At 38.8% G+C, this 16,885-nt stretch overlaps 1 protein-coding gene across 1 annotated transcript in view; it reads left to right on the forward strand.

Moving 5' to 3' along the window:
* The window catches only part of LOC109279259 (interleukin-31 receptor subunit alpha-like), a 32,815-nt gene that overhangs the window by 8,226 nt on the left and 7,704 nt on the right, over positions 1-16,885 (forward strand). The window contains exons 5-13 of the mRNA XM_019470259.1: positions 2,875-3,041; positions 4,143-4,282; positions 6,923-7,064; positions 7,226-7,308; positions 9,900-10,110; positions 11,712-11,870; positions 12,914-13,036; positions 13,627-13,779; positions 15,474-15,617. Of these exons, the coding sequence (XP_019325804.1) occupies positions 2,875-3,041; positions 4,143-4,282; positions 6,923-7,064; positions 7,226-7,308; positions 9,900-10,110; positions 11,712-11,870; positions 12,914-13,036; positions 13,627-13,779; positions 15,474-15,617 (1,322 nt within the window). The remainder of the gene's footprint in view (positions 1-2,874; positions 3,042-4,142; positions 4,283-6,922; positions 7,065-7,225; positions 7,309-9,899; positions 10,111-11,711; positions 11,871-12,913; positions 13,037-13,626; positions 13,780-15,473; positions 15,618-16,885) is intronic.

The following is a 16,885-nucleotide window of genomic DNA, read 5'->3' on the forward strand; positions in this document are numbered from 1 at the left end:
CACAAGTCCTGCCAGCAAACCTGCTCCAGCATGGGCTCCTCTCTCCATGGGGCCACAGGTCCTGCCAGGAGCCTGCTCCTGCATGGGCTTCCCCCCGGTCACAGCCTCCTTCAGGCGCATCCACCTGCTCAGGCGCAGGGTCCTCCACAGGCTGCAGGTGGATATCTGCTCCACCATGGACCTCCATGGGCTGCAGGAGAACAACCTGCCTCACCACGGTCTTCACCATGGGCTGCAGGGGAATCTCTGCTCCGACTCCTGGAGCACCTCCTCCCTCTCTTTCTTCACTGACCTTGGTGCCTGCACAGTTGTTTCTCTCACATACTCTCACTCCTCTCTCCAGCTGCAGTTGCTGTTGCACAATTTTCCCCCCCTTTCTTAAATATGTTATCACAGAGGTGCTACCACCATGGCTGATGGGCTCAGCCTTGGCCAGTGGTGGGTCCATCTTGGAGCCGGCTGGAACTTGCTCTATCAGATGTAGGGGAAGCTTCTAGCAGCTTCTCACAGAAGCCACCTGCTACCAAAACCTTGCCACACAAACTCTATACAAAGAATCGTCATATATCTTTCCATGCCTCCAACACACTGTTTGAAACACTATTGCCAAAGATCACCTTAATCAATTACTTTTATTTGCATCTGTTGACTTGCCTTGAATATTCAACACTAATGCATTCAAAGTAAAAAAAGAAAAACCAAACAGACATTAAGCTGGTTTTTATTATACGTTATATATTATATTATACCGTGTATCCAAGGAGATGACAGATGTAGCACATAAGAAAAACAGATTTTAAAGTATTTTCTTGCAATTCTGAATTATCAAGTATTGGTTTAATAGGTGGAATGAACATGTAGAGTTAATCTTAAACTGATTACCTTAAGACACGGGTATCTTCAGTTGTGCCTTCTTTGAGAAAGCTAAAACAAAGAAGCCAGGTAAAATGTAGATAGGCAGATTATATCAATCTGCCCATTGGTTTGGTAAAAAAATAATTAAGCAGATTTCTGTCTCAGTACCAGCATTACAAAATGGATTTTCCTCATTTTTTATCTACATATTTGGGATCTCCCATGACATTAAGGGTATGTTTAAAAAGAGAGAAATGAGATCAGAAAACATGATCTTTGCCATGAGACCATATCATGGGGTACACAGGGCACAACACTGTATGCCGTTGGCAAATTCTGATACTCATTGCTGATTATTTTGCCACATAACCCAACACTCTGCATTAAAAAAAGAGCTGTGGTTAGGAGCATCTCCTAAAACTAAGGAAATGTCACTACACTGGGAAATTCCCCGGGGTGATCTTCTGCACATTGCAGAGGAACAAAGCAACCACCTCAGGGCTGAGGTTACTCCCTCCATCACCTGCAATATTTTCCCACTGGAGGTAGCAGCAGGTGCCGACTTTCAATAAGCACCAAACCCCACTGCATTTGCTGTCTTGCCTCTTGGGCCTTCTAGGAGCCCCAATTTCTTGGAAGGGGAGAAACACCTGTGAAACGGCTCTGCTTCTGTAGAGATGCTATCAGCTGAAGTATTTGTAAGCTAGTTGCTCTTAGAGTCCTCAGCCAAAACCAGACTGTGCTGTTCCTAGGCTGCAGGGTTGATGTTATGAACAGAGAAGGCAGAAAAAAGAGTGAAAGAGGAGGTGGGGGTGAGGAGGAGGGAGGCAACTGCCTCACAGAGATGTTGATTTTCCCAAGCCAGGGCGAGGATTTGAACTTCAGCCTCCCAGGCTTCGACCCAGTGGTCTTAAAGAAAAACTTCCTTTCTCCTTTTTTATTGGGTTAAAAGGAAAACAAAAAACATTTGAAAGGGCTTTTTGCTTGCCTAGAAGAGGACATCACCCCTTTCTGCAAGTAACATCAGTTTGACATTGAAATTGTTCCTTATCCTTGCTCTTTACAATTTAGTTGTCAGGAAGAAAAGGATTAAAGAAAAACACTCCCACAGAGAAGTTCCAACCAAGCATTCGAAATCATGCTTTGAAATATTAGTGGCTGATCCACAACTAGTCTGAAGCAGAAGCTTTCAAGTGGTTTTGTTCAGTTACTAAATATTGTATCGTGATCAGCACATTTAATACTTGAAATATGTAGGTAGGCAATTAGTATGCTGGCTCATTTCTTTAAGAACATTGAACTGGCACAGTGTTAACGTTGGAAAAAATCTGTCCTGCGTGTGGCAGAGAGTAAATGAGAGAGACATGGGAAAAAAAACCCTAGGTAGAACAGGAACAGCCTCCTATGTAAGGCCTTAAACCTCTTGGACTTTCTGTGCATTAGGTATACCAGGAGAAGTCTACATGGCTGAGGACTGAGGTGGCATTTAAACATTTCTGTCAAACTCTGATGCTTTGCAGGAACAAAAGTCAGAAGACAGGCATATAACTCGTAAGAGGTTTTTCATACCTTTGTGGTAATTTAGATTCAGGTAACTGGGAAATTTTGCTGTTCGAAAGGAATTTAGGTGCCCCTATGGTAGGTGGCAAGTAGACTTTATTAAGTAATTTCTAACGTGCTTTTATACCTTCTAAATGCTCTTTATATCCGACTGTAAGTACAAAAGAAGGCCATATGGATTTTATCTTGTATCATGCTGTGCCTTACAAGTTTAAGGAATTTAACAGTTCTCCACCACAACACAAGGATTCGCATGTTTAAATTTGCTAGAGTTACTAGGGTACTGGAATTACACTTGCTGTTTCAAGCAGCTCAGGCCTCACCTTTAAGATGCTGAATTTTGTATATAGGTACCTGAAAAATTATCAGTTGCTGTAATGATGCTTTCTGGGGCAGGGGGAGGAAAGAGTAACTCTAATCCAATAAAATGTTTTTCATTCTGTTTCCTTTTCTCCAAAGGGACAGAATACCAAAACTTTTTCAACGAAACACATCATCATCTTCCATCAAGATAGAACGAAAGGATCTCTACATGAAGCGATCTGCATCTATTTGGATAGCAGTGAATTACGCCAATGGCAGCTGCGTGAGAGGAAAGAACATCTCAGTTACACCGAGCAAAGCAGGTACAGCGTCTTCATGAGTTGTGTTACTGCAGTGCCCAGCTGAAGCAGTGGTAGCATTTTCTTAAAGATTATTTCCAAAATTGTAGCTCCCAATACAGACTTGTTATTTTTACTGATTCAGAGAGCTAAGCTGCAGTTTGGCTTCCTTGGATGAAATCTTTACTGAAGTCAATAGCAGAAGTCTATCAGCTTTTATGGGAGAAGGGTTTTACTTTAAATCATTTGCTAGACTATAAAATAGTCATATCCAGAAAAATTTATAGTGATATTTGTGTACAGTACTTAACCAGCTTCCTGTGCTTTCTTTGGTGGCTTTCTGAACTCCTTTATTGGTTTACAAAGAGCAGGTTTACTCAGTACCATGCACTTAAGGAATCCTTGTTATACAGCATTAGCATTTTGAGAAACCTTTTCAAAGTTCAGCTCTTTTCAAAGTCCACTTACCCATTACACGGTGCTGCAGGGGAGATATGAAAAAAGAAACCCTATTAACTATGTCCTTTAGATGTTTATTTAAAGATTCCCTACAGTATCTGATCACTGAGATAACTTTTAGAGCTTCCCAAAACTTCACCTTCTCAGAGTAATCATGGTCCAAGAAAAAACAGTGCTTCTCACTGCCGGGGGGCACTACCAGTACAACCCAAATTATCACTATGACCTCCTCTGGAGGCTTTTGGCCACCTTGTGTTTATTGGAGGGAAAGACAAAAATGTATTTGCACTTACAATTATATAGCTAAACACAGTTACTGAAATTGGAAGATGTTCTGGAAATTTTGTGTACGATTCACGATTATAGGTACTCTTGACATTTTGATTTTACCTTTCAGACTCACTCAGAATAGCACCTGCTTAGAAAAAGGGTCTTCCTGAAATCAGTAGAAGCATTCACAAAAGAAAGGCAAGAGGAACAACCCTATTTTGTTGATACCATAAAGATTTAGTAATTATTTATTTCCAGTCTTTTTAAAGTCTTTCAGTGTTCAGTATTCTGTGCCAAGTCTTTTATTTTTTTTTATAAACCACACCTAACAGACATAATTACCAAAGCTTTCCTGCTTCTCTTGCATTTATAACAGCTGCATGCTCCCCATTTTAGGGAAGTGCTTGACACCATCTAACATAAATGCTCATCAGATCACAAACCGATTGATAATAAAGTGGGACCTGCCTGCAACTCCTACACCATATGAGCTGAGATACAGAGAGGCATTCACAGAATCCACTCGCTGGACGCTGGTAAGTACTTCCAGATGACAATCACTTGAGAACATGAGGTGCCTTACTATCAGCTCAGCATAGCAAGTACGGCAGGACATCAACAGGATGCTGCTGAAGAGCACACACAACATAGATAGCAAGGAGGCACAGCACGCAGGCAATTCGCAGGCAAATCTCACAAAGGTCTCTTAGTTTTGTTCTAACAGATCCTAAGCTGTTTGGGAAAGAAAGATTAATAGTTTTATACAGAAAAAAACCAGAATGGCATGTCAGCTGGTTCATTAACCCGTCAATGAGACACTACAACCATCAGCGATGCAAAAGCTAAAGAGGATATCAGAAATACCATACAAACTCAAATCCTGATTACACTTTAAGTGATGGGCAATATTACTCTTTTTGCTGATATCATTAAATTTTCAAACTGATTAGAGATCAGGTTGCTATGATTTTTAAGGTAACAACTCATACCTTACACACTTTTGTTTTGCATCAGTTTTCCAGATTTCCTTCTTTGACAAGAACGGAAATAATTTCTCTGTGATACAAGATCAGTTCCAGATGGATTTTAGGATGTGCAACAGTGAGAATATGGCACAGCAAGAGGGCAGTACCTAAAACTAAAAGGACTAAGAAAGAGGTGGAAAAACAGTCATAATTTCAGTGAGATCTACATGCAGCAGCAATGGCTGCTTATCCTGCCCCTTGCCATCCAGCATACCATGCAAAGGCTTCACCAGTAGATATGCATGATTTGTATCACTGAGTCCCTGAAATTGTCTGTTTTTCAAGCTCTGTTATCTGTAGTTGGATGAAGAATATGTATTTATCAGGTAGAAGAAAACCCCAAGAAGAAAACTGTCTAAAATGCAACTGTTCTCAATTCTTGAGCATCTCTGCTCTCCTAGGAGTCTCTTCGCTTCTTTTGTACCACCAGAATCTCCCATGTTCTTCCCTTTATGTCAGAAGACCTATGATATTTTTTCCATTTCTCTCAGAGCTGGCTGCCACTTTGTTTAGCCACTTTAGAAGGAGTGCTATGAGAGGTCCATGTAAGAAAGGTTTCATCTTGGTACAAAGAATGTGCAAGTCTTGGAAGGGTCCCCTTTTTCATTGACATACAAGTCATAGACCATTCTAGGACAGCCAGATACCCAAGCATACTCCACCCAGTAGTGCAATAGATAGATAACCATGTGCAGACAGTCTGGTAAGCAGCATGTGGAAGAATGGAGAGTTAAAAGCAGTAAAAATGCATGTCCTACAGGTTCTGGAGACAGGGGAGATAGGAGATTCAAGTTAGTACTGTGAAGGACTGGAAGAGACAGCCAGACTGGGTGATGAGAATGACCGACTACTGAAAGACTACAGGTCACGAATATACATTATCTCCCATGTCCCAGCTGATCCTGTGCACTTAGGCTGTAAACTCTTCATAATCACCTGAACGTAGGCTGCATTTATAGATGGGACTGGAGGGAAAGGGTGAGTGTGGGCATAAAAGCACAGAGGATATACAAAGCTAGCTGAGAAATGGCGTTTATCAAGAGTAGGATTAATGTACATGTAATGTAACACTTGGGTCTTAAATCCATTTCACTTCCCTCTTGTTCTGTAGGAGATTTGGAGTCTTTCTGTAATATTGTGTGTTGTGGGTATTTTTGTGACAAAACTAGTTTTATTAACAAAAGTATACGAAGATAATAAATTAACTTTAATTAAAAAAAAAAAAGTACTGCAGAAAACCAAAGAGAAGAGCTGGTCACCTAATAGTGGGGAATTTGCGTGGGGTTTTGTTGATTTTTGTTTTGGGTTTTGGTCTCTTTTTTTTTTAGGAAATATATATAATTAAGAAAAAAAATTTCGTAGCAGACATGCTAAAACAAATATTTCAATCTGCAACAGCACTTCTATCAAAAACATCGTAACACCTAGAACTGATCAGACCAACGGTCCATTTAATTCAGGATACTGTGCTCTGATAGCGGCCACCAATGGACATCTGGGGAAGAGTGTAAAATAGTTCAAGCATATAGCAACAGTTTTCTATCATATTTTCTCCTACAGTTTTCAGCTCAGGGATTTCCTTAGGCACAGGTGGTGTCTTTGTTTCAAGACAATCTCCATTCCCTGTACAGTCACTGGAGCTCCAGTGCCATCGTCGGCTGTGGATGCACATTACTTCTGTGGTGCTAAGGCATAGGCAGCCACACATTCAGTCCAGCCACACTCCTTACCACATCAGTCACATGGATCTATTTAGACATACTGTAACATTTGAGAAAAAGGGGATTTTTTTTTTTTTTTTTTTAATATTTAATTTGGCCTTGACATCTTGTTCTTCAGAATGCCAACAAGGCTCAGAGTTAAGCAAGTGATTATTTTTCAGTATATATAATGCCTAATTGATTTTTAAAAGCTATATTTAGACATAAACTGTTGCTTACATGTCCTGACTGAGCAGAACGAGTTCATGAAGAAGAGAGTATTGCCTTGAAAGAATGAAAAGACATTGGCTAAAATGTGTAGTAATTCCTCTTTGATGATAGGAACCCCAACTTTCAGCTGCATCAGAAGACTGGTCCTTGGCTGAGAAAACAGTTAATATAAGATTATGTTTTATTGCTGCCACCTAAATCAAACATCATTTGTTTTTAGGTGCCTGTAGAAAGCAATGCTGTCAATGTCACCATTTCGAATTTAAATGCTCTGTCTTCATACATTGTTCAGCTCAGATGCATAGCCAAGGATGGTCTCCACTGTGTTTGCGTTTGGAGTAAAGAGATTTTGGTCCCTCACAGTAAGTGAAATATAGTTTTGTCCTACTGGGAATAAGCATGAATGTAAAAGCCTTTTCAAATCTTGTATCATATGAAATAGCATGGTCAGATACTGTTGAAAATATGAAGATCAAACTGGTTCATATGAGTGCATGTCTCCATTTTTTCCCATGTTTACCAGAACTCACGAACAAGCCAAGAATATCATATAATGCAACTACAGAAATCTCTCCAGGCAGAAGAAGTGTTCTTCTGAAGTGGGAGGTAATGTTCACTTTGAGTCTGGGTACTTTCTGTTATGTCCGTGATATTAATTTATTACTTTATAGGAAAAAAAACAGACTTTCTCATTTTATTGAGACTACACTGTATAGGCAAAAGACATTGAATATTGTACTCTTGCTTCAGGATTCACTGCATTGGTATGGTGGTGTTTTAGGTGCTAGAAACTAGCAAGGAAAAACTACACCAATTTATAAACTTGAAAAATTATTAAAACAGCAATCTCTGGGCTCAGAATCGTTGACTAGAGTAAAGATTCTTTCCAGCTTGCATTAAAAATTGGTGTGCCTCAAGTTTGTCTCTTGGAATTAAGCTTTCCTTGAAAGATCCTCGTAAGTCTTTAGCACATACTAGTGACGCACCTTGTGTTTTATGTGCTCCCAAGGAGCATTCATATTCTCAAGAGACCAAAACTTTTTAGAAAAGCTTGGTAAATCTACTAATTTACTAATTCAGAAGTGCAAATACATTATAATCGGGATGGAAAAAGAGCCTCTGGCTTACAAGAACAGCATCTAGCTGCATGCTTCCCATAATGATATTTAAAGTTCAAATCTACACGTCAGAGGCATCTCCTCTTCTGCAGCAGGAGTCATTATCAGCTGACCAACTACAGCAGATCAGTCAGTTTTACCAGCTGAAGTTCTCTTGGTAAGAAATGGACAACTGACAGTCTTGAATGTATTGTCAAGGGGCCCACAGGCAATTTCAATGAGCAAGGTGTTACTAGAGCTGTTTGCATGGAAACTAATTAATTCTATCTAGATGCTGAGAGAAATAGCATCTACAAACTCCAAGAAGTTTGCCATAGGGGACATTCCTGGCAGAAAGGACAGAGACTGGCAGAGTTTTGAAATATCAGAAAATGTGGAAAGTTTTGTAGACACCCCATGCATTTTTGTTAAAGGAAAGAAAAGACAGCAGAGGGAATGGACACCTCATCTCCTGATAAGGATGAGAGATCCCCTTTTTCCCTTATCTCCTGAGAGGAAGGCAAAGCTGCACAGTCAATGATTCATTTTGTGATAAAGCAATACACCACACATGCCAATTTAAATGTTAAGCTAAGAGAAGAAATTATTCTCCATCTAAATGCTTTAGATGAAAAAAATAATATTAAATGTAGTGTCAGAGCTAGGACTTTCATTCAGGATAACACTTACACTAGTCTATTATACAAAATAAGGTTCAAGTCCAGATGGCTTCAACAAACATCGAAGGGGCAGAGGGAAAGAATGCACTTAATAATTAATACATTAAATGTAGAGAGGAAAAAAAAAAAATCTTTGTCTCTGCTGCCATACTTTTTTAAGCCTATCTGAAACAAAGAAAACAGCTTAAAGAGGCTAGCCATAGCTCCTCTGCTTTTGCTAATGTTCAGTGAGGAACCTCTACACAGTTCGGATCAACAGGCACAAGACAGCTGGCTTCAGCTCTAAACACCCAACCAGGCAACATGTATTGCTTTCATGGCTGCAAATAACACAGGACCTCTGCACAAGATAGAGCAGTACTAGCCTTTTCCAGTCTCATTTTGCTAAGCTAAGAAAGCTAAAGTCTACTAGTTTCTTCTTGTGCGATAGACCTTATATTTCACATAACCTAGGAATTATTTCTCCTACACAGAAACTTTTTCCAGTTTCAAAGCCTGGTGAGAGAACCATAACACTATTCCCCCAGCAGCTTTACCAGAGCTTCAAATAACGGCACCGATTCTCCTCTCCCTATCCTGAGGAAAAAAAAAAATCTGTTTCCATTTTAAGAGCTTCCAGCTGTACCAGAAATGCTTCTCAAGACATGTGTGTCTGCCTTTTAAATTATTGAATGTCATCCTGTCTATGTTACTCCAAAAGTATCCAATTATTTCATTAAGATAACCCAATCTCCCAGCTTTGTGGTATCTTCACACTATTAATTTTATGCCAAGAAATAACAGACAAGCTTGATATTGGAAGTAATCCTTGCAGAATTCACAGGCCTTCATGTATTAAGTTCAGTTTCTATCTAGATTGTAATAATTTCCATTTCTGTGCATTCATTTTCCAATCTGTCATGAAGATTAGTACAGTAAAATAAAGAGTGAACCATCACCACCTAAAAATTTGTATCAATGGATATATAACATGTTCCAAAGTTGTAGTATAATTACTAGCATTTATCCTCAAAGAGGCAAGATGCCTAACAGAGACTAGAAGATGAAGATTCCCAGAGGCATAAATTGCAGTTAAACACCTCTCATTAACTTTCAAATTCCTAATTATGAGGGGTATGTTCCAGTGAAATGTAGAGAATGTCACAGCTGCTTCACTGCTGTTATTACTGACTGGATACACATAACTAAGATCTCAATTAAGCAAAACACTTAATCCTGTGCTTAAATCCTCTCAATTTAAGGATGCTTTTAATTTTAAGGAAATGCTTTGCTTCATTGATTCCTAATAACCTAATTAAAACAGTATGATTTTATCCCCATCATTAAAGGCGACATTTTGTTTATACAATTTAATTCCTCTTGATTTTCTGCACAGGATGTAATAACATTTATAGAATAATAATATTCTTCCTCTTACTAGGTAACACAGAGTGAGAACATCCTTGGATATTATGTTCATGTGGAAAGAATACCCAACAGTTGCAGGGATTCACCAAATCGCATCTTTCTAAAGGACAGAAAAGTTCTTCTAAATCTCTCCATGGCTTATTATAGAGTTAATATTTCCGCCTATAACGAAGCAGGAGAATCTCCACAAGTCATCTACATTGTCCCAGACTACTCTGCAACAGGTACTTACCTTATCGTTCATTCATTAGAGCAGTAGGGAATTTTTATGAGCAATCTCTAGGCTACCTTTTGACAGTCTTCGGGATAGGGATAAGCATTCTCTTGAGTATTTGTTAGGTTGATATTTTTGCATAGCAAGAGTCAGTATTGTTTCTTAAGAAAGGATTTTGACAGAACTTAACTAACAGACTAAGCAATTTAACTTTCTGTTTAGCACTTCTCATTTTCTCAAGGTAGAGAAATAACTATATGCTAGATCCACCTATCAAAAGGGCTTATGGAGTGTACACAAAGTTAAGTAGATGCCAGCAGTTTAAACAAAGTTCACAGAATTATGTGCAAATCTAAGGATTTTGAGCTAACTAACTATTAAGAGACCTGCTACTGTCCTTTATTTCAGTATTATCCCTACTGGCACGTGGGAGGAGGAATAGATAGGATGTACATGTCATATTTCAATGAAGATGTAAGCTATTGTGATGCCTAAATACACAGTTTTTTCATTTAAACAATAAAACTATTTAACAAATAGTTAACTATTAGTAAGATTTTTTTTTTTTAATTAAGCTGTAGCATGCACAAGTAAACAAGTGTGCAAGTACCCTGTTGACCTCCAGACAGCTGCAACTGATTGGTTCTCCAGGATTTTCTAACACACTCCCCTCGTTCTGTTCTCCTTTGCCCTGCAAAGACTTAACAGTTTGGTTTTGCCCTTACATTTGACTGCTTTAGCTCTCTTCTGATGAAATATACACTACCACCTCAAGCCATCATTTGACTGACAGCTACTTGTTTACTGAACCTCTCAGCCTTTTCTTCATGGTTCTCTCCAGACACCTGTTTCAGATTTGGTTGTACTTCTATGCAGGTTCTGTGTATCTATCGTGAATTACTGGGAAGATACTTGTGTTAAGTGTGTTCCCAAGATAAATTCCTTCTCAGCATGCACAATGTTTCCTCAGCTAGTACAGCCATTTTCTTTAATTTGACTTTATTATATTGGTTTTCAGACAGGAGATAAAATGGAGCATTTTGTCTGTCTGCCACAAGATCCACTTCTTACCCCAAAATGACAGGTTGCTCTTCTCCCCCCTTAGTTTCAGTCAGAAGGTCTTTCCTAGTTTGATAATCTGTCTTTAAAAATGTCAAAATGTTTAAGATCCTTGAAGAAAATGCTAAGTATATGAAATATGAAACTATATAGCTATAATCCATAATTAGCCCATTCTCCTCCTCCCCCAGGTAAGAACTATCTCACAGTTGCTCTATGTATAGCAGTTAACAGCAGCTCACAGGAGGTTATTTAGCAACATCAGGCTTCCTCTTCCTGAGGCTTGGAACAGCCATTTCCCCTTTTCCAGTTGTGGGAAATTAAAGGTCATGAACAGCAATTAACACTGGAGCTCCTAGAGACCACTGCAAAGCACTAGATGCTAAGTTTCCTTTATTGACATACTAGTGTAAACCTTACTATATACTGGTCATCTGCAATGATAACTAGTTAATGAATAATCTTCAAAAAAGAGCAAAAGAGAGAAAGCAAGCAAGAGGGGAGAAAACTGCTTTCCTGTTTATTGATCTCTAATGGTATATTTGTTCACAGACTTGCCTGGCCAAATCCATGTCAAACACCTGGGAACTAATGCGGTTGTCACCTGGACTCCAGAATACAATCCAAAATGTTTTGTGGTTGACTGGGGCACTAGTAAAGAGGATATGCGCATGAAAATAGTAAATACGGCTACTGGAAATTTCACGCTAGGTAACAGCAAGCACTGCATCTACTTATGGAGGCACCATTTCATTCATTGGTTATTTTTGGTTGGGGAGGGTAGGATTTTCATCGTGTTTTTAAGAGCAAACTGAAGATCCAGATAAGTGCAACTCTTATCTTTGTCCAGTGTTGAGACATCATCTAATTTTTAGCAACATTAAGGCAGATAAAAAGCAGAGTTTTCAGTAGGATTCTTCTGGTCACAGTTGGGCAAGAAATGCAGCTAAGCTGCTGTTGCTGGTATGATGTCTCTCCTTGCCCACATTCCAAGCAGACCTATACACTACTGGATTTAAAAAAAAAAAAGTTCTCTTGTCCCTGGGTAAACTTAACTTTAAATATAAACTGCTCTGTTACAGTCTTCCTTAGATTATTTTTCTTATCCCAATGGCTGTCCTTGTCAAAGGCTAAGTTCTCAACTCCAGTATTCTGCTTACCAAGCTAGGCATGATGAGCTGCAGCCAGGGATCACTATGGGATAGTCACCGAAAATCTTGATTAAAATCATGTAGGTGACTCTTGCAAAGGCCATTCGGGACTGGCTTTTATGTACAGTAGAGAACATTTAGCTTCAGAGTTCTATAAATGAATGCACTGTTTTCCCTGGTCCTTCTGCAACATCTGCACTGCCATATTACATCAAGTCGTTTTGCTTGTTTTTAAATATGCTAGCTGAGGGGGCAATATCTGTCCTTGAACTAGGATATCTACAGCCATTTTAGTTCCCTACTTCTCCTTCAGCAGCTCAAGCCTTCCAGAGGCAGACTGTAAGCAGATCTGGCATCTTTTAAAAGCAAACCCATGTTTTGTCTTGTTCTGCTTTTGAAATAGTTTGTATTAAGCGTCTAGAGACAATGAAGAAGGATGCACATATTTTGTACTCAGTGTAAAGCACTGTAAACTTATACTATGCTTTGAGTCTCAGAAAGTAAGGACTATACAGAAAAGCTATACAGTTGTTGTCTCTCCTCCCCTTCTTTATAATTTATAACTCTTCAGTAAACCCTTTTGTACCTTTATTTGTTTTCCAGAAAATTTTCAGCCATATAAGTCGTACAAAATAATGGTACATGCATCTGATGTGTGTCAGTGTGAAAGTTTCACAAGACATGAAAAGACTTTTGGAGTGACCCACTTTTACTCAGTTGAAGGAGGTATTCCTCCCCTTTATATAACCTCATCCCTTATATTTCTTCTCATTTCCTATCTGCAGCAATAACAGAAATCCTACACAAAGTTTCTTTTCCAGGTGACTTAACAGCATTCTGCAGTTAGCATTGCCTTTGGTCCTAGCAGTTATGCACTAGCAGTGAATGACCTGAATGTTGTTCCTTACTGACAGGTCCACAGAAATATTATTATTACACATGACATTACCAAAATAACAGAAAGAGGGTCTCGGAGTTACTACTCCATGTAGCTCAAATTTAACAGTGGCCAAAGTCAGATTTTCCAATCCCAATTCAGTAGCGTCTTATATTGCAAGTTGAAATGAATGCAGCTGTGGGTATTGGAGTAAAAGTGTTTGTAATGAAACAGTCACAATTTCTACCTACTTTGGTATTGCTTAAGATGAGGTTTTTTTACTCTATGGGATTTTGCCTTTCTCTTCCACCCTTTATGTTATATTTATGACAACTAGAATCAGGCAAGGAGCTCTCTAGGAAATAGCTAGGTTTCAGTCTTGTATGTCTATTGCACAAGTATTGATGCAGAACTTTTAAATTATTATCTGATTTTTAAGTTCCTAGGACAGGTCCCGCTAATGTAACAATTCTGAATATCACAAAGCATTCTGCACTTGTGAAGTGGACCGAAATAGCTGCCGAAGACTGCCTGGGCTTTCTCCAGGGATACAGGATCAGCTTCACAGATTCATCAAGGAAAAGGTCTCTGGGTAAGTCACCGTTGCTCAGAACAAAGCAGCAGCTCAGAGCCACGACAGAAAAGCTTCGTACAGACCATTAAGTGCTGTTGCAGCACACTACTGAGTTACTGAGATTTCTGTGGGAATTGAGCACTCTCAAAGGTCAGCTCCTGGTTAGAGTTTTAATGCTCTAGATGGTCCTATGAATACCTAGAATTTTTTAGATATCATCTCAAATTAAATATTGATAAAAAAATACTTCCTTAAAACTTACAATTCTGAGACTACTGCAGAATTCTCTAGTAACACTGAAAGGAAGAGGTATGCTCTCAGTATTTCTGAGGTATTAAGATTTTAGTCACAATACTTTTATGTTTCATTACAACTCAGCCAAACTTGACTCTGAACCTTTCTATAGGACTTAAGAAATTATATGTTTCTTTTTTGAACTCAATTAGCAGTGAACACAGTTTGTATTTCTCAGATGTTTTCAAAGACACTATTATTAATTTCATTTTTAGAAAAATTTGCTTAAATTGATAGCTTTTGTGTTTAACTACAAAGGATGAAACTTCTACACACTGAAATAAATGAATAGTTGTGAGCTCAAACCACTTGACTTTTGAAAAAAAATCCCCACACTTCTTCAGATAAATGTTTTTCTTCTGGTCTCCAGTGGAAAGTCTTCTTGCATAAATAATAATACATTAACTTTGCACATACTGACTTTCAAATAAAATTAAAGACCTATTATGGAAGACAAATAGCCCCTAAGAGCCGACAAAGGAGAATAGCAAGGGTTCTATAACTCATGTTGGCCTATGCCTTTACAGGACCATAAAAAGTAACAAAAGCTTCAAGTACGCAGCGTTAGTGGGAGGTTTGGCACCGTCTTCAGGGGGCTCTATTCCACCCCAAGGACCTGTCAGAAAGTGCAAGAGGATACAGAAGGGGAGTGTCCAGGACTGAACATGATTTTTATTTTTTTTTCTCTGCCCTAATCAGTCAATACAACAGTGACACGACACCCGATTGCCATGTTTTCCAGACAGGAAGAATAATTTTATTGGAGAATTTGGGGGAAGGAAGCCTATAGGCTACAGCACCTTTTCCACTTCTATGAAGATCTTAAATTCACAGTGGCAAACTTGAAAAGTAATTTCTGTCTTGTTAAAGGCATACTACAGCATTGTTGGTTGCATTATTCTGGCGAGGGAAAAAGTTACTGCACCATCAGAAAAGAAAGGTTGAGCTGAAAGCCCTGCAAAGTAGGTAAAGCAGAATGCACAGTCCTTTTTCTGTACTGAGTGCTGAGTAGTAGCACTGGTATTAATCGAGGTGAAGAACTACTGACTACTGTAGTGAGGGTAAAGCATGTGACAGGGTCTAGTTCTTATGTCAACTGTTACAGCTAACATGAAAACCACTGTTCAGCGTGCTAGGTGTATTTTCCTGTCATGCAGTATACACAGCCTTCTGCACTCACCACCTAAACATCCTTGGTGTGTTAAAAGGTCATGCTTTTTACCTCTGGATTTAAAATGTACGTAAGTATTTTGGAGAAATCTTGTACCCATCCAAAGAACATCTGCACAGTGTGGCTTCTTCCAGGTGTGGATTAGGGCACAGAAATTTTGCCTTTTCCCCAGTCAGCTACACTGATACAGTCTCAGCCATCAGAGTTCATCTAATCATCTCCTTCCCCAACCCCACTTGTGTTTCAGCTGTTACTCTCAATTCTTCTACCACAAGTTACCATCTTACTGGACTGAAGGCAAAAACCATCTACCGTGTGCAGATTTCAGGATTCACTAATGCCGGCGAAGGACCTCCAACTCTTTCACAACCTTTCAGCACTCCAAAATACGGTACTGTGGAAGCTCTATGCATCTGTGTTACCCAGCATCAATCCTTGTTTTATGCACTATATATGGCATTCTCTACCCTTTCCTGCTTTTCAAAGAGTAACAAAGTGCTCATGCACAAGATCTATTATTCAATCCTTAGTTACTGATAGCAAACACACAAAACTGTTCCTTTGTCAGAGGTAAACTATGCATCACAGAACAACTCTGCCTGTATTTCATTTCGTAGCATGCAGGGAAGAATCAGCTATGGTTCCTCATCTCTGAAACACTTTCTGACCTTTTTATGCTAGCTATATGCACATATCTTTATTTATTGCCTATTTCTGTCACAGATTTCAGCAGTTCAAATATTCTGCCTGTGACTAGTTAAGTCTGGTAGTCTTTGCTCTTGGCAAAATCCTGCGCAGTCATGTAAAACTGGTTTCCAGTTAGACCCTTGAGCCATTAACTGTAAAAAAAAAAAGTCTCTATTGTGGGTGACAGCTAATCAAAGTATCTTTTGTTTTCTAATAATTTAAGTACATTTTACATAACAGGTCCTACAGTTTGCTGGCAAAAATTTGCTTTTTTCAAAGGTGCCTGGATAGGCTAAGAAGAGCAATACAGTTGTGCTTATAAAGTTTCATATACTGTAATTATATAGGGTTAGCTAAACATGGTCTCTCAAACATTTTTAACACCTTATCAGTTAAACTAAATCTAATACTGCAGTAGACCCTTTTTTGGTTTGACCACAGCTTCACCCAACCGAAGCTTTCTAAATAAAAAAAAAGAAAAGAACAGGCTAAGATGGTATCAGCCACAGGAAAAGTAACCTGTGAAATTCAGAGACAGAAGTATGCAAATGGCTTCTCCCCACTACAGCTTTTTTGTGTTTATACCTCCTTCATTTAATACAAACAAATGAATAGTCAAAAGTGTGAAGCAGAAAGAAAAAGGAAAGAAATTAAAAATCTTCCTTGAAATCAACAGGGTTTCCTCCCCTTCTCCCCCCCCCCCCCCCCCACACTCACCTACTGAACGTATGTTTGGATAGGATTCAGTTTTTCAGGAAAATATAAAAAAATGCAGAGTTAATTTAATGCAACATTTAAAAAAGTTAATAATTACATTGAATTTAAACATTACATTTACTATTTCCCCCCTCCCCAATATTTCACAGGTTACTTAATCTATTAGAAAAACCTCAGGTTTCTTTGTCATAAAAGCCTTTTTCAGCAACAAAGCAATTTGCAGCTCTTCAAATACCTTTTTAAGCAAAATTAAGT

Source organism: Aptenodytes forsteri, unplaced genomic scaffold, assembly GCF_000699145.1.
Source record: "Aptenodytes forsteri isolate BGI_AS27 unplaced genomic scaffold, ASM69914v1 Scaffold92, whole genome shotgun sequence".
Lineage (NCBI taxonomy): Eukaryota > Metazoa > Chordata > Aves > Sphenisciformes > Spheniscidae > Aptenodytes > Aptenodytes forsteri.